Here is a 26032-nt window from a genome sequence, read left to right on the forward strand (position 1 = left end):
CTCCTATATTACAAGCAGATTCGTAACCTGCTGAGCCACTGGGGAGGCCTGTATATCCTTACTACATTGCTGTAATAATCTTAGCTGTATATACAGCTAGATGCCAAGGCCTGGGAGTCCCTCTCAAGAATCTCTGAAAGTGGCAGTGGTCTTGAGGGACCCCCAGTCTAGGCAGCATTTGAAGAGATAATGAATGAGAGATTTCTGTCATGTGTCTTACCCTTTTTTAAAATTTATTTATTTTTTAATTGAAGGATAATTGCTTTACAGAATTTTGTTGTTTTCTGTCAAACCTCAACATGAATCATCCATAGGTATACATATATCCCCTATATCCTAACCTTGAATGTCCAGAGTCCTGAGTGTGGTGAGACACAGTACTGAGACATAGTTCTGTGTAACTGTAAGACTTTAAGAAAGTAAGTATTGAAAGCTACCATGGAGAAATTTTAAAAACCACCTATAAAGAAACAATTAGGTCAACAACAGATTTCATCAGCTAAAAAGAAGCCAAAAGAATATTTTCAAAGTCCTGAGACAAGCTGTCACCTTAGACAACCTTAGATATCTCTATCCCCAGCTAAATTATTGCAATGGAAGATGACAAAATAAAGATGCTTTTGGACAAGAAAACAGAGAATTTGCCACACACAAAGCTTGCTAAGAATATGCTTTGTACTTGAATTATTCAGGAGGAAAATGAGTAAAGGGGAAAAAAGGTATGGGGGGAGGGTAAAGAAAACCCAGCAAAGGCATGAAAAAAGGTAAAGGAAAAGCAGGATCTTTAGAAAATACAGTTTCCTCTAAAAGAAGAAATACAAATACAGTAATAGAACAATAAATAAATATTAACCCCATTAAGTATAGGCCAACCATATTAAATTGTGCTTTTAAAAATCAGCTATGTGTTTTTAAAAGACAATTACAACAAAATGGGAAATGTTAAAATCATAGACAGATACACCTGGCACTTAATAACCAAAGAAAATTGGTAAAACAACAGTTATGTTATACTGTGGTGTTGGAGAAGACTGAGCAACTAATCTGATCTGATCTGATCTGATGTTATACAAAACAGAATGACCTGGATGCCAAAAGCAAATAAGGACAGAATATGAAAATATTATAAAGCAATTTCAGTTACATAGATGCAAAACACTTAAATATACATGACAAATTGATTCTATTTATGAGAGAAAAAAGGTTAGACACCTAATAATGTTGAAAATGTATATATTCTACTATGTATTATACTTAGTTACACCACAGAGAAATTCTGCAAATATGTACACGTACAAGAATGGCAACAAGGTATTAGAAACAACTAAATGCCCACCAATAGAGGCTTAGATTGGTAGACTCCGATACTGAGGTGTTGGAATGCTATACAGGAGTTAAAATGAATGAATTAAATCTAACACAGGTAAACTCAAAGGTGAATACTGAATACAGAAAGTAAGTTGTACAAAGACCTCCTATGGTTTCTAGGGCACTAATCTGGTAAATTTACAAAAAGAATGCTATATTGATTACCAGTGCAAATTTATGTAGTAAAAGTATAAAAACATGGGTTAGAAGGATACTCACCAAATTCATGATACCATTTGCCTATGGAGGAAATGAAGGCAAGAGGACTCAGGAGGGGAAAAGGGACGCTTCACCTTTATTTGTAAACCTCTATTTCTTTTATAAACAAAAAAACATTACCACCAAATGACAAAATCTTAGCATTTGCTATTATTGGAAGGTAACTATGACAGTATTTCTTATGACTATGACTTTCTATACTTCTGTGCAGTTTCAAGAGAAATGCCTTAAAGCAGGGCTTCTGGAACAGTGGAGTGAGGACCTTAGTAAATTGTCTTCCCGTTAAAAGCAATGAAAATATTGGCAAAATTATCAAAATCTATCATTTCAGGACTTTGGAAATTAACCAAAGTCATACACCACGTTAAAAAGCATTTATTCAAGAACCACCAGTGAACCTCACTGAGAACAGCCAAGTATGTGGTTTTTACTTGGTGTTACTTCTCCCCACCCCCACCTCCACCCTAGACCCCTGGCTCCTCAACTCTGTGGTCCAGAAGGAATGAAAACTGGCATCCTCACAGCAGCTGAAGGGAGCTCCACTGGAAGCCCCATCTCCAGAGTTTTGTTACTACCTTGATCTAACTTGGAACTCGGTTCCAAACAGTATATAGTAACTACAATCCCCATGAAAAAATAGAGAGCACCAGTAAAAGTAATGTCCAGCAAGGTGTTAACGTGGCACACTTGGCTCCTGGCTGATGTTTGGGAATGCAGATTGTGGAATGTTCCCTATTTTGATGATTTTAGCCTACCTGGGGCACTGAATACCTGATTTTCTCCTGGGTGTCTAGACACCTGGATGTGCCTATTTTTATTTAGTGGGTCAACTGAGAATCTCCCACAAAGCGAAAAGGGCTTTCTAAAAAGTCTTACTTGCCACGTGGACTTGAACTGCAGCTGTCTAGCCCTGCAGCATCTTGGATTTGCATGAGAAAGGGGCAACTATCGCTGTAGGGATTTGTCTCCTACCAAGTGCCCAGCAATATGGGTGGAAATGAACCCTATTAGGACACATGAAGAAATGTCAGAAAGCAGGAAATAAAGGGGGAAAAAGTCTTAGAAGCTTCAGAGTTCTCAAAAGGAAAATTTCAGTCAGAAGACAATGGAACAATGCCTTCATAAGTCTAAGGGAAAGAAATGTCCATCCTAGAACTCTACTCCAAGCTCAACTCCCCATCTTGGGTGAGATTTCAACAAACGCTTTCAGATATTCAAAAATCTAAAAAAAAAAAAAATTTATCTCCCATGGACCTACATTCTTTCTTAGGAAAGCACTTGAAGAATGTGCTCCAGTGAAATGTAGAGGAAGGCATGGCATTAAAGCAAATGAGGACTCCCAACAATGAGAAAGTGGAGGGAATTCCCAGAATGATGGTGAAGAGAAATGTTAGGATGGTGGCTGCACAAAACAGGAATGAAGATAATCCACCCAGAAGGGAGTGGTCAGAGAGCCCCAGACAAACTCAGGCATATGACATTGCTGGAGCACTTTTAGCTCTGGAAACATTTAAAATCACTCTGGATCATGGGTCATGAAGTGTTTAAGCTGAACTAGCGAGAAGTACTCAGAGAAAGAAGCAAATGAAAGAAACAAAGCAATTATTAACCAGAGGAAACTAAAAGTTTTACAGAAAAGGTAAATTAATCATAGGTCACTACATGGCTATCTATAGTGTTCATATAGTCATTTTGTTCATATAGTCATTATGTAAACAATAGTATTGATGGAAAGCAAATTTATGGTATAATCATACTGGGAACATGGGCAAACAAGAAGTCTTTGTGTTGCAAGGAAAATATACAGATGGCCACCAGGCACATGAAAAGAGGTTCAACATCACTAACCATCAGGGAAATGCAAATCAAAATCACAGTGAGCTATCACCTCACACCTGTCAGTATGGCTACTATGAAAAAGACCACAACCAATGTTGGCAGAGATGTGGAGAAAAGGGAACCCTCCCACACTGTTGGTGGGAATGCAAACTAGTGCAGTCACTATGGAAAACACTATGAAGTCCCTCAGGAAGTTAAAAACAAAAACTACCGTATGATCCAGTAATTTTACTCCTAGTTATACAGCCGAAGAAAATGAAAACACTAATTTGAAAAGACACATATTTGAAAAGAAAACGAAAACACTGATTTGAAAAGACACAATGTTCAAAACAGCGTTATTTACAAAAGCCAAGATATGGAAGCAACCTAAGTGTTCATCAACAGATGTATGGATAACGAAGACACACACATACACAAACACATACATGCAATGGAATATTACTTAACCATAAAAAGGAATGCGATTCTGCCATCTGTAAGAACATGGATAGACCTGGAGGGTATATTTGTTCAGTTGCTAAGTCATGTCTGACTCTTTGCAACCCTATGGACTGCAGTACGCCAAGCTTCCCTGTTCTTCACTATTTCCTGAAGTTTGCTCAAACTAATGTCCATTGAGTCTTGCTTAGTGAAATAAGTCAGAGAAAGACAAATACTGTATGTTTTCACTTGTATGTGGAATCTAAAAAATAAAACAAATAAATGTAACAAAAGAGAAACAGACTTACAGATACTGAGAACAATTTAGCTGTTACCAACTGGGAGAGGGAAATGGGAGGGGCAAAACAGGAGAAGGGGATTAAGAGATAAAAACTGGGACTCCCCTAGTGGTCCAGTGGCTAAGACTATGTGCTTCCAATGCAGGTGGCCTGAGTTTGATCCCTGATCAGGGAACTAGGTCCCACATGCCACAACTAAGAGTTTACATGCCACAACTAAAGATCCCGAATGCTGCAACTAAGACTTGGCTCAGCCAAAAAATATTTTTAAAAAGATAAAAATTACTAGGTATAAAATAAAAACTAGACACAGGGAATACAGCCAATATTTTAGAATAACTTTAAATGGAATATAACCTATAAAAATATCCAATCACTGTGTTGTATACCTGAAATTAACACAGTATTATAAATCAACTATACTTCAAAAAAAAGAAAAAAACTTGATATTCAAAAAAGAAGTCTTTGTGTGTGTGTGTGTGTATGAATGGCAAAAACAATGAAGTGAGCTAAATCTTCATCTTCCATAGCATAAAGTTTTAAATAATTTTTATAAGAAATACGTAGATTATAAAGAACAGAGATATCAAAAATTATCTGCATATCCACCACTCATTAAAAAAATTATTTTTACCTTTGAAGTTCTTCATGTGCTCATTTCATTCTCTTTCTTCTCAGATAATCACTATCCTGAATTTTATATTTGTCATGCCCTGTTTCTCAGCTTGTTAGCTAAGACCAAGTACACTATTATGCCCTTGACATTCATTATAGTTTTATCACATTTATTTTATTCTTTAAACCATGGACATGATTTAATTTGATAAAAATTAAAGCTTTTTTAATCAAAAGAGAATACTGCCCTAGGTCAGTAATCTGAAGTCTCAGACGAAACATGATTATCTTAAAAAATTACCAGAACTGATAGAAGATAGAGAAAACATGAATAAATCAGGAATTGCTTTTAAAAAACTATAAATTTTACTCTGTACTTGAAAGTCTTCCCCTAAAAAAGGCTTCCTATCCAGATGCTGTTGTAGATGACTGCTATCAAACTCTTAAGAACAGGTATAGTTCAGTCAATATAATTTCAGAAACTAGAAAAAAAGCGAAAAGTACACAGTCTTTTTTATGCAGTGAGGATAACCTTGGATACCAGAATAAGAGAACAGTACACGAAAAGAAAATCTAAGATCTGTCTCACTCTGAACACTAATGGAAAACTCTTAAACATGACTAAACGGAATTCAATCAATTAAAATGCTTTAAAACTAATTAAGAGTTTAGCACAGGAATGCAAGAACAGTACAACATTGAAAAAATGTTAATATAATCTACCACAATAATAGATTAAAAGAGAAAAAAGTATCTTCTCAATAGATGCAGAAAATAAGCATTCAAGAAAATACCACACATTCATGATTTTTTTTTAAATGTCTTAGTAAACCAGGGACATAAACGCTTTTGATGAAAGGTATTTTTTCAAAAAACCACAGCAAATATACTTAATGATGAACGTTTTAGAAATCACATTCTCTCTGTGCCTCAGTTTCTCATCTATAAAATAATAACCAGTTTCCTTTACAAGATCATTTGGAGGATTAAACTCTATAACGTATATAAAGCAGACAGAGTACTGCATTTGTGGGACACAGCACATGCTTACACATTGACTATCATTACATTTCTATCATTGTCCTCACCAATATCTGCATTAGAATCAGAAACAAATAAGGAATTCACTATCATTATATCTATTAGACACTGTATTACAGGCCCTGACTAATAGAATGGGAAATGAAAAAGAAAATGTATAATTGGAAAAGACCCTGACGCTGGGAAAGATTGAAGGCAGGAGGAGAAGGGGATGACAGAAGATGAGATGGTCAGATGGTATCACTGACTCGATGATACCCAAACATGAGTTTGGGCAAGCTCCAGGAGCTGGTGATGGACAGGGAGCCTAGTGTGCTGCAGTCCATGGGGTCACAAGGAGTCAGACACAACTGAGCGACTGAACTGAAGTGATAATTGGAAATCCAAAATTGCTTTTAAGAAGATAATTGTTTACATAGAAGACCCAAGAGAATCTAAAAGCTATTAGTATTAATAAAAGCATTCAGACAGGTTTCTGTACACAAATTGAATGTATAAATACCAATGCATTGTCATACATTAGTATTAACCAATTAGGAACCATACTATGAAAAAAAAAATCCTCATCACAATTGCAATAATAGCTAGGAGGTATCAAAGAATAAGTGTAACAAAAGATGTGCAAACATGTCCTGACGACAAGTTCAAAATATTACTAAATGGCAGAAAGGACAGGTTGAATAAGAGTTCACTGATGGTAAAATTCAATAGAGTAAAGATATCAAACCCCAACATACTTCCAACTCATCTCCAAACACAGGTCAACTACAATTGAAATCTCCAATAGTTTTCCATGGAACTTGACAAACTAATCCTTAGATTCCTATTTGAAGACCAAAGAGTCCAAAGAGATAAGGAGAATCATCCTACCAGCTATTAACAACATCAAGAACAGTAAGAATAACAGTTGACATGTATATAGCATTCACTTAGGCACTTTAAAGTGCTTTACATATTCATTATAAAGTTAGAAAAACATGCAAATGGCAAAGGGACAAACAGACTAATGGAATAAAATAGAGAGCCTTGGAAAAGCCCCACACAGATATGGAACTTGACCTCTAGTTGAAGGGGTATCCCACACCACCATTGAAAGGGTTTAGTATGTGGCATGGTACAAGTGGATGTGCACATGGGGAAAAAAGGACAACTAATAGTTCCCTTCTTCATGAATTATGTAAAGTCTAGGCAAATTTTATATATGCCTATATATATGGCAGAAAGCAAAGAAGAACTAAAGAGCCTCTTGATGAAAGTGAAAGAGGAGACTGAAAAAGTTGGCTTAAAGCTCAACATTCAGAAAACTAAGATCATAGTATCTGGTCCCATCACTTCATGACAAATAGATGGGGAAACAACAGAAACAGTGAGAGACTTTATTTTGCGGGGCTCCAAAATCACTGCAGATGGTGACTGCAGCCATGAAATTAAAAGATGCTCGCTCCTTGGAAGAAAAGCTATGACCAACCTAGACAGCATATTAAAAAGCACAGACATTACTTTGCCAACAAAGGTCCATCTAATCAAAGCTATGGTTTTTCCAGTAGTCGTGTATGGATGTGAAAGTTGGACTATAAAGAAATCTGAGTGCCAAAGAATCGATGCTTTTGAACTCTGGTGTTGGAGAAGACTCTTGAAAGTCCCTTGGACTGCAAGGAGATTAAACCAGTCCATCCTAAAGGAAATCAGTCCTGAATATTCATTGAAAGGACTGATGCTGAAGCTGAAATTCCAGTACTTTGGCCACCTGGTGCACAGAACTGACTCACTGGAAAAGACCCTGATGCTGGGAAAGATTGAAGGCAGGAGGAGAAGGGGATGACAAAGGATGAGAAGATTGAATAGCATCACTGACTCAATGGACATGAGTTTGAGTAAACTCCGGGAGTTGGTGATGGACAGGGAAGCCTGGCATGCTGCAGTTCATGGGGTCGCAAAGAGTCAGACATGACTGAGTGACTGAACTGACTGAGGCAGATTTTAAGAAAGTAAAATGCAAAATATGAAATTTGGGGAAGAAAATTACATTTTTATGAGCTCAGTCAGAGAAAAGTTACATGAAATTACACAAAAAGTACAAACTAAAAAATCAATCAATTACAAAGAAATTACATTACAAAGAAAACTTCTACTCAAAAAACACCAACAATAACCAAGATGAAGAAAGAATACTAACTAAAAAGAGTGGACATATGTGTATGTGTAACTGATTCAGTTTGCTATGCCTCTGAAACTAACACAACATTGTAAATCAACTATACTCTCCAATAAAAAATTTTTAAAAAGATATTGACTATACACAAAATCAGAATCGGGACTATATAAAGAATCTGTATAAATCTGAAAAAGACAAATACCCCCAACAAAAACACAAATAAAGGATATAAACAAGTAAGCCACAGAAGAGGAAATCCAGTCCACACCAAATATGAAATGATAAATACCTTGACTTGTAATCAGGGAAACAAAAATTACAGTAAGATACCAATTCGTACTTAACAGATTACCAAAATGTAATGTAGAGTGTGCCCCTGTATGCATGCATGCTAAGTTGCTCCAGTTGTGTCTGACTCTTTTGTTAGTCATGGCCCACCAGGCTCCTCTGTCCACAGGATTCTCCAGGCAAGAATATTAGAGTGGGTTGCCATGCCCTCCTCCAGGGAATCTTCCTGACCCAGGAATCAAACCCGCATCTCTTACGTCTCCTGAATTGGCAGAAGGGTTCTTTACCACTAGCGCCACCTGCGAAGCCCAAGGAGTGTGCCTGTACTACAGTTCTATATAGAGAGAACAGTGCTATCATTGTAGAAAGTTCTCTTGGGCAGCACTGGTCTAAATCATGCACTGTCTGTATCATCAGTTTGGCTGCATAAAGTTACAGAGCTTTGCATTTTTACACTGATGCTTCCTGTTCAAAACCCGAAGTTTCACATATTTCAGAAGCTACATCTGCCACCCAGTTGCAATCCATGCTCTGAAGGAACTGGCTTAACATGATATCAGTACAGCTCTTTGCAGGCCATTTGCTTTGAAAAAACCATTGGTAGAGCCCTTTATTTTTCCACTTCTCTTGCCCACATCTCAAGATTCAACAATGATCTGTACACATGGATTAAGGTAATACTAACATGGGGGGAGGGGTGAGGAGGCAGCTCCTCTGTAAATTGGGAAACAGCAGTGACATTTTTTCTTAGTTTGATTCCAGCCTGGGGCTTTCTAAATAAACACTGCAGAAGTAGTAACAGCATGGTGACTATAGCTGTGTGTGTATGCTTGGTCGCTCAGTCATGTCCAAGTCTTTGCGATCACACGGATTCTAGCTGCCAGGCTCCTCCTGTTTATGGAATTTTCCAGGCAAGAAAACTGGAGCAAGTTGTCATTTCTTCCTCTGGGGATCTTCCGAACCCAGGGATCAAACATCTCTTGCGTCTCCTGCACTGGAAGGCAGATTCTTTACCACTGAGCCACATGGGAAGCCCAAGTGTAGCTAATAATACTGTATTGTGTATTTGGAAGTTGCTAAGAGAGTGAATCTTAAGAGTTCTCACTACAAGAAAATAAAATATTAAAAAAAAAAAAAACCTACTAATTTCAAAGGCTGGTAATAAAATACTACCAAGTGCTTTTGCAGTCGAGACCTTTGCAGGACTTAAAGGAGTAGGTCTAAACCACTTGGAGTCCCTCTGCAGTAAGACACCTTACAAGTACGAGTTAAAAAAAATAAAAGTAGGTATTAAGTAGTATTAAGTAGTATTAAGGTTTAAGAAGCTGAGGAAGAAACCGTCTTCAGACAGAGCTGTTGGAAAGCGGTGGCATTTTCTCTCACACAATAGGGGCAGGAGGAGTACTTTTGCCCCAGCCCTAATCTAGTAAGGATAACTTCAAGGAGACAACCTGCTTGATATATGTCCACTAGAGTCTGGGAGACACATGGGACTAGGCACCTGGTTTGTGGCTAGAAAATTCTACAGGTGACAGGCAGGTTGTGGCAGTCTGTGGCCACAGAAAAAAGGTTGCATTGGGTGGTCGGGGGAGATGATGAAGAGATCAAGGCCCCATCACACAGACATACATTCCACAAGCCAGATGTGGACCCTCTGGATAGAAACAGGGTTGGGTTACTTTCGAGAGGGGGCTTTCTCCTAGCATCAAGGTGACCTTAGAAAAAAGAGACTGGATGTCTACGATGGTGCTGTTGTTTGAGGACAAGAAGGAGATATATTAAATAACTTGCTGGAAAAGAGGCACCGCCTCTTTCCAGCAATCAAGGGCCCTAGCTGGGGCATCTCCAAAGAAACCATAAACATACCAGTTTGTGTGTGCTCATTCATGTCCAACTCTTTGTGACCCTATGGACTGAAGCCCACCAGTATCCTCTGCCCATGGGGATTCTCCAGGCAAGAATACTGGAGGGGCCTGCCACGGGGGTGCCATTTCCTCCTCCAGGGGATCTTCCCGACCCAGGGATTGAACCTGTGTCTCTTATGTCTCCTGCATTGGCAGGTGGGTTCTTTACCACTGGTGCCACTTGGGAAGCCCAAAACATACCAGGGACAGAAAGAAATCAGTCTCTAGAATCTGCCACATGCAGAGGGTGTCAATATCAGATTATATCTTTATCAGTTAGGGCAAACTATTTTTGTCCTAACTCCCTCCTTCTTCACTTGCTTCACCCAAGGAGCCAGAGATGGCCCAGTTGGTGATTTGGCAAGTGGCAGGGGCCAGGGGTGGGGAGAGTAGAGTAAAGAAAGAAAAAGCTGAGCATGCTTCCTTTGGTACTAAAAGCTTCGCTGGGGGGAGAGATTTCCCTTTAAATGAAGTTCATAGTTTTCACTTCTACACACGACTACTATTTTAAAACTAAAATGCGACTACCACAGACCCTCAGAAATTAAAAGCATAATAAGGAAATAACTATGCACAACTTTATGCCAATCAATTTGCCAACTTAGGTGAAATGGACAAACTCCTTTAAAGACACAAGTTAGCAAAGTTTGTTCATGAAGAAATAATCTGAATAATCCAGTATCTATTAAAGAAATTGACACTGTAGTTTAATGCCTTCCTATAAAGAAAACTCCAGGCACAAATGACTTCACTGGGGAATTCTATCAAACATTTAAGGAAGAAATAATACCAATTTCATATAAATTCTCCAAAAGAACTAAAGAGGGAAGGGAATACTTCCCAGCTCATTCTATGACTTCACTATCTTGATTCTGGTGATAGATTCTTGGGTGTTTACATGTCAAAACTTATCAAATTATACATTTTAAATACATGCAGTTTCTTGTATGTTTCTTGTACATTGTGGTATAATACAGAGAGGCTGAAACAGCTAAATCAGTTCTTAGAGGCAGTCATAGCATTCACAATACTTATATTAGACAGGGAAGCTATCAAATGAATTATCTAAGCTTCTACCTTATGAAACTAGGAAAAGAGAAAATTAAATTCAAACTACCAGGAGGATAGAAATAATAAAGATAAAAGCAAGAATGAATGAAACTAAGGTTTCCATTTCTGGGCACAATGGAGTATGTCTACTATAGCCCCTCTCCTACTGATCATTGCAACTAAGAACTCTGGACAAAATATGTAAAGCAGCTATGCAGGATTCTGACAAGTTAAAAGCAAAATAAAGCAGGCAGACTCTGAAGGTGAGTCAAGTGAAGAAGCAGCCCATATACCAGGGCGTTTCTTTTTAGTCCTCATTCTTTTTTCACAAGACTCTGTCCCAATGGTATATAAACCTCCAGAAGTCCTGAGCTCATCCAAGCAAAAGCCTCACACCAAAGCTTTAAGAACTGAACGAAAGTAATATTTCAACCACAGCTCAGTCTGAGACTAACACCTGAGTGACAAATGTATGGAGACAACCATGAAGCAGGCCAGCAAAGGTTCTGAAAACTGCCCAAAGACTTAAACCATCATTCAAGTCTCAAATTAACCCCTGAATGGTGCATACACAAAGCAAAGGCTTTGAACACCATATCGATTAGAATCAATACCCACAGAGGGCAACACAAAACCAGTGATATGAGTCTAACTAGGTTTATTAAGTGATAAATAAAGATTAAAAGCAACAAAACAATCACCACCATCTAGGAGAGAATCCAAAATCATTCAACATAACAAACAACTAGCAAAATGTGACCAATTCTCAAGAGAAAAGATAACCAACAGCTGCCAGATGCTGGAAATACCAAAGACATTTTAAGCAGCTATGGAAACAGCTCTATGAGACAGACACACTTGAAGTGAATGTATAAACAGAAGTTCTCAACTGAGATAAAAAAAAAACTATTAAAAAATGGAAATTTTAGAACTAGAAAAGATAGCATCTGAAAGCAGAAAGACAACCAACACCTGTGGTGAATTAAGCAGCAGAATGGAGACGAGAGAGGCAAGAGTCAATGAAACTGAGAGAAATGGTCCAACCTGCCAATATGAGGAACAGAGATAAAAAGACTGAGAAAAATAAAAGAAATACAGCATCAGGTATCCATGGGACAGTATCAAAAGGTCCAACATTCACATCACTGGAGTCCTCCAAGGAAATGAGACTAGTGCAGAAGAAAAGGTCTGAAGAAATAATGGCTTAAAAAGTCCCAAATTTGGAAAAAGACATAAAATGACACATTCGAGATGCTCAGCATAGCAGAAACAACATAAACTCACAGAAACACCCAGGAATATTACAGTCAAATATCTGGAAAGCAAAGTTAAAAGAAAATATCTTGAATGTAGTCAGTTAAAAAAAAGCACACTGCATATGAATCAATTATTCAAATGACTCTGATGTTCTCATCAGAAACAATGAAGGTCAGATGATACTGGAACTTCTTAAAATTACTAAAGGCAAAAAAATGTCAACCCAGAATTCTACATTGAAGCAAAGAGATTTTGTCATCAGATTTATTCTAAGAGAAATGAAACAGGATCTTCTGCAGGGTGGATGGGAAGACCAACAGAAATGATAAAGTATCTGAGTAACAATAAAAAAAATGGGCCAAAGAACCAAACAGACATTTCTCCAAAGAAGACATACAGATGGCTAATAAACACATGAAAAGATGCTCACTCATTATCAGAGAAATGCAAATCAAAACCACAGTGAGGTACCATCTCACCCTGGTCAGAATGGCTGCTATCAAAAAGTCTACAAACAATAAATGCTGGAGAGGGTGCAGAGAAAAAGGAACCCTCTTACACTATTGGTGGGAATGCAAACTAGTACAGCCACTATGGAGAACAGTGTGGATACTCCTTAAAAAACTGGAAATAGAATGGCCATTAGTTCGGTTCAGTTCAGTTCAGTCACTCAGTCGTGTCCGACTCTTTGCAACCCCATGAACCGCCAGGCCTCCCTGTCCATCACCAACTCCTGGAGTTCACCCAAACTCCTGTCCATTGAGTCAGTGACGCCATCCAGCCATCTCATCCTCTGTCATCCCCTTCTCCTCCTGCCCCCAATCCCTCCCAGCATCACAGTCTTTTCCAATGAGTCAACTCTTCGCATGAGGTGGCCAAAGTACTGGAGTTTCAGCTTTAGCATCATTCCTTCCAAAGAAATTCCAGGACTGATTTCCTTTAGAATGGACTGGTTGGATCTCCTTGCAGTCCAAGGGACTCTCAAGAGTCTTCTCCAACACCACAGTTCAAAAGCATCAATTCTTCGGCACTCAGCTTTCTTCACAGTCCAACTTTCACATCCATACATGACCACAGGAAAAACCATAGCCTTGACTAGACGAACCTCTGTTGGCAAACTAATGTCTCTGCTTTTGAATATGCTATCTAGGTTGGTCATAACTTTCCTTCCAAGGAGTAAGCGTCTTTTAATTTCACGGCTGCAGTCACCATCTGCAGTGATTTTGGAGCCCAAAAAAATGAAGTCTGACACTGTTTTTAGTTTCCCCATCTATTTCCCATGAAGTGATGGGATCAGATGCCATGATCTTCGTTTTCTGAATGTTGAGCTTTAAGCCAACTTTTTCACTCTCCTCTTTCACTTTCATCAAGGGGCTTTCTAGTTCCTCTTCACTTTCTGCCATAAGGGTGGTGTCATCTGCATATCTGAGGTTATTGATATTTTTCCTGGAAATCTTGATTCCAGCTTGTGCTTCTTCCAGCCCAGCATTTCTCATGATGTACTCTGCATAGAAGTTAAATAAGCAGGGTGACAATATACAGCCTTGACGTACTCCTTCTCCTATTTGGAACCAGTCTGTTGTTCCATGTCCAGTTCTAACTGTTGCTTCCTGACGTGCATATAGGTTTCTCAAGAGGCAGGTCCGGTGGTCTGGTATTCCCATCTCTTTCAGAATTTTCCACATGACCCAGAAATCCCACTGATGGGCATACACACCGAGGAAACCAGAATTGAAAGAGACATATGTCCCCCAATGTTCACTGCAGCACTGTTTACAATAGCTACGACCTAGATGTCCATCAGCAGCTGAAAGGATAAGAAAGCTATGGTACATATACACAATGGAGTATTACTCAGCTATTAAAAAGAATGTATTTGAATCAGTTCTAATGAGGTGGATGAAACTGGAGACTATCATACAGAGTGAAGTCAGAAAGAAAAACACCAATACAGTATATTAACACATATATATGGAATTTAGAAAGATGGTAACAATGACCCTATATGCGAGACAGCAAAAGAGACACAGATGTAAAGAACAGACTTTGGAGTGTGGGAGAAGGTGAGGGTGGGATGATTTGAGAGACAGCATTGAAACAAGTATTATTACCATATGTGAAATAGATCGCCAGTCCAGGTTCGATGCATGAGACAGGGCACTCAGGGCCGGTCCACTGGGACGATCCTGAGGGATGGGATGGGGAGGGAGGTGGGAAGACAGTTTAGGATGGGGGACACATGTACACCCATGGCTGATTCATGTGAGTGTATGGAAAAAAACACTAAAATATTGTAAAGTAACTATAACCTCCAATTAAAATAAATTAATTAACAACCACCACAACAAAAACATTTGGGTAAATATACAGAATGAGCTTCTCTGGTAGCTCAGCAGTAAAGAATCCACCTGCAATACAGGAGACTTGCAGAAGACACAGGTTCAGTCCCTGAGTTGGGAAGATCCCCTGAAGAAGGAAATGGCAACCCACTCCAGTATTCTTGCCTGGGAAATCCCATGGACAGAGGAGCCTGGTGGGCTACAGTCCATGGGGTTGCAAAAAAAAAAAAAAAAAACATACAGGCTATTTTTCTCCTTTTGAATTCTTTAAGATATGTATGACAGTTGTGGATACATTTGAAACCTATAGCATAACATAAAAGAGGGGAGGGAAGTGACCTATATTGCTATAAACTTTCTACATATGACTTGAAGTCTTAAAATATAACTATATATGGTGAAAGGGTTAATAAAGTATGTATCTCTTAATTGCTAGAGCAACCACTAAATTAAAAAAAAACACAAAGGAGATACTGACAAAAAGCAAATAGGTGTGTTTAAAATGAAATATTTAAATTGCAGTTGTATTCCCTATGCAAGACCTATGCACTACCAAATATTACTGAGATAATGAGATAAATTTTTATAGACCTAAATAAATTGAGAGATACACTATGTTTGTGAATTAGAAGACTCAATATTCTTAGTATTTCAATGATCCACAGACTCAAAGTAATCCCAAACAAAATCCCTGTAGGCTTTCATGCAGAAATTGGCAAGCTGACTTTTAAATTTATGTGAAAATATCAAGGACCAAAACATTATGAAAAGAACAAAGTTGGAAGATTCACTGTACCTGATACCTGTACCTGATACCTGTGGCAGACAGATCAATGCATATGTGCTCAACTGTTTTTGATAAGGGTACCAAGGTAAGTCAATGGAGAAGAGACAGTATTCTAAAAAATGCTACTTGAACAATTAAATATGCATATGCCAAAAAAAAAGGAAAACAATGACCCTTAACTCGTACCAGGTAAAAATATTCATCTCATTATTGGCCATGGGCCTAAATATAAGTGAAAGTGAAAGTCACTCAGTCGTGTCCAACTCTTTGTGACCTCATGGACTATACAGTCCATGGAATTCTCTAGCCCAGAATACTGGAGTAGGTAGCCTTTCCCTTCTCCAGGGGATCTTCCCAACCCAGGGATCAAACTCAGGTCTCCCGCGTTGCAGGCGGATTCTTTACCAACTGAGCCACAAGGGAAGCCCAAGAACACTGGAGTGGGTAGCCTATCCCTTTTCCAGCAGATCTTCCGGACCCAGGAATTGAACCGGGGTCTCCTGCATTGCAGGTGGATTCTTTACCAACTAGGCTATCAGGAAAGCCTGATAAATATAAGAGCTAACATTATAAATCCTCTGAAATAAAAATATGAGAAAATCTCTGTTACCTTGTGTTAGAGAATTGTTATACAGGGTATAACAGCATGAACTGTAGAAGAAAAATTTGATAAATTGGACTTTATCAAAATTAAAAATGTCTTTTTTGGGAAAGATACTGTTAAGATAAAAACAAGCCACACATGGGAGTAAAGATTTGGAAAACACATAGTGATAGAGGGCTTGCATCCAGAATATATAAAGAACTCTCACAATTTAATAATAACAAAAATGGCAAAAGATTACAACAAATAGTTCACCAAAGATATATAGATGGCAAACAAAAGAACATGAAAAGATGCTGAATATCAGTTATTGGAGAAATGCAAACTAATTGTACAATGAGCTACTCTTACACAGCTTCTAGAAAGACTAACAATACTAATAATACCAAGTGCTGTCAAGAGAGCAAAACACTGGAACTCTTATATGTTGCTAGTAGGCATCCAAAATGGTACAGTTACACTGTAAAACAGTTTGGTAATGTCTTGTGAAGTTAAACATACACTTACCACATGACCAAGCAATCCCACTCTATTTACCCCCAAAATATGAAAACATATGTCCACACGAATGCCTAAACATGAGTGTGTTCATACCAGCTTCTTTCATAATAACCAAAAATAAGAAAAAATTCAAAAGTACATATCTTGGTCTATGGTAAGCAAATGGAGTATCATTTGACTACAGAAAGGAACAGACTGTTGAAACATGTCACAACACAGATGAACCTAAAAAGCATTAAGGTAAATGAAAGAAGCAAGATGCATAAGGCTATATACTGTAAGATTCATTTGTATAACATTCTAGAAAAAAACAAAACTAGAAGAAACAAGATCAGATGTGAGAGTAGGGGAGAAGTTTAATTGTAAACAGGAACAAGCGAATGTTTTAGGGGAATGAAAATGTCCAATAGCTTGACTGTGGTGGTATTTAAATGACTATATATTTGTCAATATATATAGAAATGTACACTTAAGAGAGGTGAACTTCATGGTATATAAATTATACCTCAATAACCCAAACCTCATTTTCAAGAAGACACTGGAGTTACATATATCATGACAGTACATGGAAAATGCATCTGGAAATTACATTAAAACACTACCACATACAACCCACGATCATATTGTGCTAGTTTTGCATTTCCTTTTATGAAAATACCTGTTAAGCATTAAGGATAGAAAAAATACTAAGAAATATTTTATTCTAGTTAATGACATGCCTGTGGGAGTATTTAGGTGTGAAGTGTACTGATATCCACAACTCACTTTGAAATGCATTCCACACACACAAAAAAAGGGAGACTGATGGAAGAAGAGAGGAATTAGCACACAGATAGGCAATAAAGCAAATACAGCAAAACATTCATTGTAGAATCTAAATGGTATTACATGGATGTTCAAACTATAATTATTTTGCTTGTTTTGTCTGAAAATTTTTATAATAAAATGTTGAAGGGAAAAAGACACTGATACAGAACAGCAAAGTAAACCCAAAGAAGTAGAAATGGAAATAAATGTAAAAGGAGAAATCAACAAAATGGAAAACACAATAAAGAAAATTAACAAAGGTAGTTCTTTCTGTGAAAACCTCAACAAATTGAAAATAATAAATATGACAGCAAGGCTACTCTTGATATGTGGATCCTGACAGAAGATTTTTATTATCTCTGAACAATCCGAGAATTTATGAGATCTGTCAGAGATTTCATCCAGGGCCCAGAGGAAAATATAAGCCCTGAAGTAGCTTGAAGAATGGAGGAATGGGGGAAGAGAACCAAGCTATCCAGTAGTGAGGCTGTGTGCTCTTATTTACTATCCCATCTGACCCATGCTCCTGGGTGATGGCCTTGCTAAGTCTCACAGTCCTTTGAACTTCTGTCAGCAGACATTTAAAGCAATGAATCTGAACTAGACATGGATATCAGAACTATCTGGAATGTGACAATGCACATAAGTAGGCCTCCACAGGTGATACACCTCTGGTTGACAACCATTACATATATTCCATATGGCTAATAACAACAATACAAAGAGTGATAACATATATTGAGAACTTCCTTTATTTCTACACACATTTTTTTGGTGCTTGACATTTATCAATGCATTAAATTCTGTCAGTCCTGTAAGTTCTAGCCTTTAGCCCCATTCTACAAACAGGCAAAGAGCAGCTAAGTCACGTGTACAAAGTGACAGCTTGTGAGTGAAGAAGCTAGAATCTGAATCTAGGCTGTGAGCTCCGAAGTCCAAGCTCTTCACCACTGGGCTATGGAAGAATAACAAACCTCCTTCCTCTGCCCCAGTCCAAAACAATCAAAGCAATACTTACTTAGTGCCTCTACAGCCCCACACCTGGATGAGTGAGAATAAGATATGGACTCTTGCCTCTAGGGGTTTGTGTTCCAGGTAGAAAATTAAGCCACAGGCTTTTGGCTACGGTTTAAAGAAAGTTACCAACTGGAATGCAAAAACAGAAGCTTAGCAATGTTGCTGAAAGTTACATAGATAGCCAACAAAGAAAGGAAAAATAAAAATTTAATGAACATTGTGAAGCCCTGCAGAGCAGAAGACCAAGGTTAATTGAACTAAATCCTTATTTTTCACAGGAGGGAAAGCGAACAGAGAAATATAGGTGTGAAGGTATTCCCTGGACCTTTGGAGATGCTCATCAGAGGAATTAGAAACCTTGAAAAGAAGCTGCCCTTGGAGGTGTGACTGCAAACGCACTGAAATTACTTCATATCCCAGACTGTTCTGCACACTCAGACTCAACATGGGAAATGTGTCTTCAAAGGGTGGAAGCTGCCTTTGAGTCTGTGCTTCCTCCTTCCACAATTAATATTGAAATAAGAATGAGACTCAATTCCTGGAAACACTGGAAGCAGGAAAAAGCAGGCCATCTGCAGACCAGAAACCCTGATGAATCTCTATGGAGCAGCAGATATGGGATTGATTGATAAAGAGGAAACTGTAGGTCAAAATGTCCCTGGGAGAAGGTTCAGGGATGCTCTGAGTGAGAGGGTGCACCTGCCAGGCAGGAGTGGACTCTAGGGAAGCCATCTAGAGAGTCACCTGGAATCAGCTGGGCCTGTCTGACTACAGCTGCAGCCATGAAACTAATCTCTGAACAGCTGTTGAAAAGCAGATGCAGAATCAGTAAAGCTGAAATGGATCCCAAATCTGCACTTCTACTCTGAGCCCAGGCCATGCCCAGGCTGCTGGTCCATGGAGTGCAGTGAAGGGTAACCACCAAGAGTGGGAGAGAAAAAGACGAAGAGCAATGTCTCGAGACTTCCTCGGTCACCATAAGGGACCCTGAGCAAAAACAAACAAACAAACAAACAGGAAAGCAGACAGTGCTCACTGAAGCATGCCACTGTGTAAGTAATATGCTCTCAGGTTTACTTATTTTAATAGACAGAGATAATACAAAAGACAAAAGAGTTAAGCAGGAGGGAAGTATTGATAAGAGGAGGAATCTGACAACAGGTGGAATCAAGTTAGATTTGGAATGGCCTGAGAGAAATAAGCAAACAGAAATCTGTGTGAAGTTGACACTGTTTAGCCTCAAACTGAGAACAGACAAGGACACAGTGGTACCTGGCCTGGTAGAGCTGAAGGTCACTAAGCAAAGCTCTTTTGTCCATCCCAACTCCAATAAATTAATAAACCAGGCAGGATAATTTCCCTGAGGTAAAAGACACTGCATTTCAGACTTTAAGGGCCCACAATATGCCAAATAAAGAGGAAAGATCATCCTTTCATCTGCTTGGCTTCTGATGAACATGTGAATACCCAAGAGAGAAGGTTTAACAGCTTTCAGAAAGGGGGAGGAAGAGGAAAGAGACAAACCTAGGCACATCTCCATATACTGGAGATGCTAGAAGGTGGAGACAGGATCTAGAGAACAATAGCAGCTGCCTCTTTCTGAACCCCAAGAATAAGGGGCTGCAGAGGGGTGGCAGGTGGGACATCATGTAGCTATCACAGCAGCTTGTTCCATCAGCCCTCAGTTGTGTCTCCAAGCCTGGGGCTTTTGAGACAAGTTCCTGGGCATGCCGCTGAGGCCAAGATCTCCCTGAGCCGTGAAGGTCCCCTTATCTGGCCCAGCTGGCCTGGCATGGGCTTACCTGGACAGCTCCATATCACGCTTTCTCCAGCTGCTATCCTGGCTTCCTCTTCTCCTTGTCCCAACCTGAAGATCCCATTTGGCTGGGCCACAAGGTATCCTGTTGAGGGGAAATGACAGAGGACTTGGTTATGAACACCTGCAGCATCCCAGAACCAAGGCCCATTCTTGCAGGGTGGAGATAGTCTGGCTTTGGTGACTGCCCTGTGAGCCTAGCCAGTGGGCCCTCAGTGCAGACCATCCACAGAGAAGGCGAGAGCATGACCATTCCTGACCGGGAGCCTGAGGCCTGCCTCATTCAGGGCCCAGATGCCCCTGAGCTGCAGCAGCCCAGAGAGGGAAACACGAGGGGTTGTGTTCCAGTCACCCTGTGGCGGGTTCCTCACCAACGGAGACCAGGTGGCTGTAGTTCTCCAGCATGACATCCCTGTGGAGGTTCTTCTGAGCAGCATCCAGCTGCTGCCACTCCTCCTGGGTGAAGTCCACAAACACGTCCCTGAAGGTCAATGTTTCCTGCAACAACACACTTCTCCTTAGCCCACTGTCACAACAAGGCGGGGTGGTGGTGGGGGGGAGAGTTGGGGGCAGAGCACTGGCATCCCTCTACCCAGAGGGTAGAGGCCAGATATATTGCTAAATATCCTCCAATGCACATGGCACCCCTCCACAACATAGCATTATGTGACCCAAAGGTCAAGAGTGCTGAGGTGAGAAAAGCTAAGGTTGATCAAACACACAGTGAAATGGAATGGCCACAGAAAGGACTAGAATGTGCTATATGTGAAAAGGAAGAAAATAAAAGAAAGGGGGATTCTTCCATCGAGACAAATAAATATGCACACACGATTTCTGGCAGCATGCATGAAATATGAAGGAGATATGGAAACAGGGTGAGAAGGAAAATTATTTTTCACCTTTTGTTGAACAAAGTGTTTGTTTGAATGTTTTACCATAGGTACAGAGTAATTTTTAAAAAATGCTCAATTCAATTTATTAATGCTCTATTCAGAACACATTTTTAGAATTTCCGCATCCATATTCTTAAATAAAAATGGTCTTTCGCTTTTTACTTTTCTGTAGTAACTTCCTCGAATTTAGGTGGCATCATAGCATGAACTGGATTCCTTCTAACCTTTCAACAACAGCCTAGAAGAGTTGAACACAGAAATTATCTGGTATTTAAAATTTTGTGAAAGTACAATCAGTCCAGGATTTGGGAAAGCAAATTTAAAGTGTGAATACCTTTGGTTCAAAAATTCTTCCAGGTGTACTCTCCATAAATACCTGTACTAGTGGGCCAACAGATACATATAAAGTGGTTCATGAGGCACTGTTTACAATAGAAAAATAAAACAAAAAAACTCAAATATTCATGAAGAGAGAAATAGTTAAATGAGACATCCATACCATGAAAAAGGAACTGAAACAGTTTCTATGTACTGATGGGGAACAACACTCATAATATAATCAAGGGGGAAAAGCAAGATGGGTATGGGGGTGTGATGGCATTTGAGAAAAAATACACATTACATGTACCTCTGCTGCTGCTGCTAAGTCGTTTCAGTCATGTCTGACTCTGTGCGACCCCACAGATGACAGCCCACCAGGTTCCCCCATCCCTGGGATTCTCTAGGCAAGAACACTGGAGTGGATTGCCATTTCCTTCTCCAATGCATGAAAGTGAAAAGTGAAAGTGAAGTTGCTCAGTCCTGTTGGACTCTTCGAGACCCCACGGACTGTAGCCTACCAGGCTCCTCCATCCATGGGATTTTCCAGGCACAAGTATTAGAGTGGGTTACCATTTCCTTCTCCAACATGTACCTCTATTTTTAGTTAATTAAACTGAAGTAAATGCATCTACAGCACCTTATCAACAAACTGCTAACAGTGGGCATCTCTGAGGAAGAATGTGGTACTGGGGGAAGAAATAGGGATCTTTTGGATACTGTTTATTTTATGCATATTAGAACATGAGACACTTTCACAATTTTAAACATAATGAAAAGGCAAAAAGTGAACTGAAAGTGAATAGAAAAAGCAAGATAAGTTTATGCATTTAAGCAATTTTCTTTGAGAAGGCAAAAATATGAAGCACAGTTCCAAGAGTAAGAAGTAGACAAAAATGTCTTTTCCTCTCTATCTTGTTCCTTTTTTTTTTCCTTTTTGGTGAAAAGAGGAAGGACTGGAGAAACCTGAGGTGGATGACAGGTTGAGCAGAAAACAGCCAGAGCTGAGGGAACTAACAGATATTTTTTCAAGGTTACCATATAATTTCCTAATTGCTGCCTCAAATTAACTGGAAACAAAGTAGGGGTAAATTAGGAACTTACCTGGGACATGACCATCAGTCCTGCTCAGACCAAGGATGGAGATCTAGGAAGGCAGAATCAGGAGGGTTGAGGTCATTGCACATAGCCCTGAGACCACCATCACCAACCTAATAACAATCACCCCTGCCCCACAGTGAGGATGATCAGAACAGAAGGCTTGGTAGCTCCAGGCTGTTCCCTTGGCTAAGATCCCATGATTTTGCACAGTCTCATGGGAATTGATTTTCTCTCCCTAGACAGATATATGACTTGTGTTTAAAGACTTCTACTCAGAAGCCATTAACAACCTGATATTTCCTTTCTCTCAAGAATTCTATGCCTGGGAATTTATCATAATTTATTTGCAAAGATGTTAACTTTAGGTGTTTCCACCATTCAACAATCTGGAAGCAACTAAACCTCCAGTAAAGGGGACTCAAGTTTAAAAAAAATAAGACACACAAAATGGGAAATACCACATGGGCTTTAAAAATGCAACGGAATCCTGTTCTCATGTCTTAACATATTTAAAAGTAGGTTACCAGAAAGCAGGTGGGTGGGATCTCCTTTGTTAAGCTATATGCATGTACTGAAGAACATCTATTAAAATGTTGACCCTGCTTACCTTTGAGGGTTGATTTCACCTTTCCTTTTTTGCTTACTTGCATTTTATCACTTTTGACAATATTAATTACTAGTAAAATAAAAAGGAGAAATCATTACAAATCACCTAATTATCACACTGAGCCCTTGAAGTGACACACCCTGAGCAGTCTGGAGACAGGGACAACTTGCGGTTTGGAGGAAGGAGACTAACCAGGGCTGAGTGCAGGGCGGAAGGGAAAGGGGTGGAGGGTGAAAGGTAGGGGGATGGAGGGAGGTTAAGGGCCTGGCATTGGTCACGTCCACACGGAACTGGAAACCACTGACCTTGCTCCCTCCCACCCCGGTCCTTCCAGCCCACCAGCTCCCTGTTCCCTCCCTAATACTTCCTTATTTCCCATCATGGCCATTTGATTGCCAAGCTCTTCCTTATTTGGCAGTTTTCAAAACAAATTTTCAGCAAGGAGCTTTTGTCAACCACTGCCACTCTAGCAATCCCTGCCTTAGTATCAGAACCACAGGGTTCAGCAAGATGGAGCTTAATGAGTCATGCTTCCAGACCCAGTTACTAGCATGAAAATGGGGTAGCATAGTTAGGTGATGGCTACCTAGAGACTACTCTGAGATTTCACAGACATGCAGAAACCAAAAACATTTAGTCATTTAGTCAGGGCAGAGGAGATTCAACATTTCTGCTATAGACAAGTGGATTGTTCCTACTATGGGACTGACTGAAATAGCCCACAGCACAAGAGGGGAGCACAAATGTTGTGTGCACAAATGTGTTAAGAGTGGAGAAAGTCCTGGGAGGTAGGGAGTCAATCTTTCCAGCCTGATCATGTCCTTGCTAGCACTACCACAGGGCAGCATCCCTCCATCCATCCATAACTTTCATCTCTCTCCTGCAATAGAGGTTCAACTGACCACCATGACATAGCTCTTGATGGTGGCTAGAAGTCTTGCTCTCTTTCAGCTGAAGGAAGGGACAGAGGGCACTGCAGGTTCAGTTCTTCTAGAACCTGCTATACTGTGAGCCACTTTCCTCTAACTAGAGCATTTGAGTCTGTCCTGTGGATCTCCCCACTCTGCCCTGAGGTCTGGTCTGGTGCTTCTCTTCCAACTCCCCTCAGAGAAGCTGTCTTTTTGGGGTTTAGGGTTTTTTGTTTTTTCGGTCTGGCTGCTCAGCTTGTGGGATCTTAGTTCCCTTACCAAGGATCGAACCCTGGACCCTCAGCAGTGAAAGCATAGAGTCCTAACCACTGCACCACCAGGGAATTCCCAAATGAGCTGTCTTATTACTAAGGAGGCAGGACCCAAGGATTCAAAGACAAAAATACCTTTGCTAGGACCTTCCCTTCAGGACCATGTCTCTACCTTCAACCAGGCAAACTCACCTCCTTTTGAGGTCTCAGACTGGGTCTTCTGTAGACTAACTAAGGAAGCCCACGGTAGATCAGCTGGCATCTGAAGCTGGTGAGCTGTTGGCTGTTATGAACCCTGACCCTGGAAAGGGAATGACCACATAGGAGATGCAGTTAGCAAAGTCTATGATGGAGCAAAGTTGAGAAAAATCCAAATGTTTCCCTTGACACTAGAAGGCACAGTGCCTCCCTCTAGTTTTAAAAATTGACATTAGTAAGCTCAGTTACCACCACCATTAGATAAAGAGCTAGGCACTGCCTTACTTCCTAAGAGTCTGGGCTCTGGAATGAAGCTGACCACCTGCTCTGCTGCTTTTCTTCGGTTAATAACAGAGGTGAGTGCCTACTATGCCTGTTCTACATGAACAGAGTTCCCCCATCTTGAGGAGCCATATTCTTAGCAGGGGAGAGACAATAAGCAATAAAGTTGATAAATTCAAGGTATGTTAGTTAGAAACACATAAATAGTATGCTGAAAAAAAGAACAAGGATCCCCCTAGTTTACTGTGTGACTTGGGCCAAGTGTCCGAGCCTTTCTGTTCTTGCTTTCTCTCTGTAAAATGAAGAGAATCATCGTGCCTACTCATGGGGCTATTGTGATGACTAACGTGAAACAATGCTGTCTGGTATTCACTACGCACTAAGTAAACAGTTGGGCTTCCCTCATAGCTCAGTCGGTAAATAATCTGCCTGCAATGCAAAAGACCCGGATTCGATTCCTGGGTTGGGAAGATTCCCCTGGATAAGGAAATGGCAATCCACTCCAGTATTCTTGCCTGAAAACTCCCATAGACTGAGGCGGGCTACAGTCCATGGGGTCACAAGAGCCGGACAGGACTTAGCGACTAAACCACCACCAAGTAAACAGTTGCTAAAGGAATCAATTAATGAATCATTCGCTCGTTAACTCCGTAGTCCCCTCCCCGCCCCACAGCCCTGTCACTCAACACCCCCCGGGCGCGAGCTCATTACCCACGGCCCACGGCCCCTCCGACCTCCCCATCCAGCCCGTCCCCAATTTCGCCTCCCCTTACTAAACTACCAGGAACCCGAGGTCTGAGGGCGTAAAAACCCGAGGTCTGAGGGCGTAAAACAGCCAGCGCCAATTCGCACCGCCCTCGGGGTGAGCAGAACACTTCCGCTCCCCGTTGCCCTGGGAGCCCAAGTGCTGCGCACGCGCAGGCGGGAGATGAGGGGGCTGGGGGGATGGCAAGACAGCCAATGGGCAACATGGCGCCTTTCAGGGACGCTGGTTCTGACGTGGCTCCCTCTGAGGTTAGATGAAGCGACGAGGGAGTGCGACCATTTTCCGCGACGAGTCGTACGAAAGGCTGGGACGTGGAGGGTGGGGAGCGTCGTGGGGGGTGGGGAGCGTCTCGGGAGGC

The 26032-nt window shown here is 40.3% G+C and overlaps 1 protein-coding gene across 8 annotated transcripts in view; it reads right to left on the minus strand.

The window, feature by feature from the left end:
• The window catches only part of ZNF674 (zinc finger protein 674), a 34406-nt gene extending 8582 nt beyond the window's left edge, over positions 1 to 25824 (minus strand). The window contains exons 1-7 of one of the 8 annotated variants that reach the window (XM_070365430.1): positions 25682 to 25818; positions 24621 to 24729; positions 23249 to 23317; positions 22645 to 22687; positions 20701 to 20785; positions 20316 to 20414; positions 14570 to 14644 (exon numbers count right to left, since the gene is read on the minus strand). In XM_070365430.1, the coding sequence (XP_070221531.1) occupies positions 14570 to 14644; positions 20316 to 20414; positions 20701 to 20785; positions 22645 to 22659 (274 nt within the window). In that variant the 5' untranslated portion in view covers positions 22660 to 22687; positions 23249 to 23317; positions 24621 to 24729; positions 25682 to 25818. Of the gene's footprint in view, positions 1 to 14569; positions 14645 to 20315; positions 20415 to 20700; positions 20828 to 22644; positions 23318 to 24620; positions 24730 to 25681 lie in introns of all 8 variants that reach the window. The other 7 variants (XM_070365426.1, XM_070365428.1, XM_070365429.1 and 4 more) reach the window with 7 other exon arrangements.
• Positions 25825 to 26032: the final 208 nt, after the last annotated feature.

Source organism: Bos mutus, chromosome X (assembly GCF_027580195.1).
Source record: "Bos mutus isolate GX-2022 chromosome X, NWIPB_WYAK_1.1, whole genome shotgun sequence".
In the NCBI taxonomy this organism is placed as follows: Eukaryota; Metazoa; Chordata; class Mammalia; order Artiodactyla; family Bovidae; genus Bos; species Bos mutus.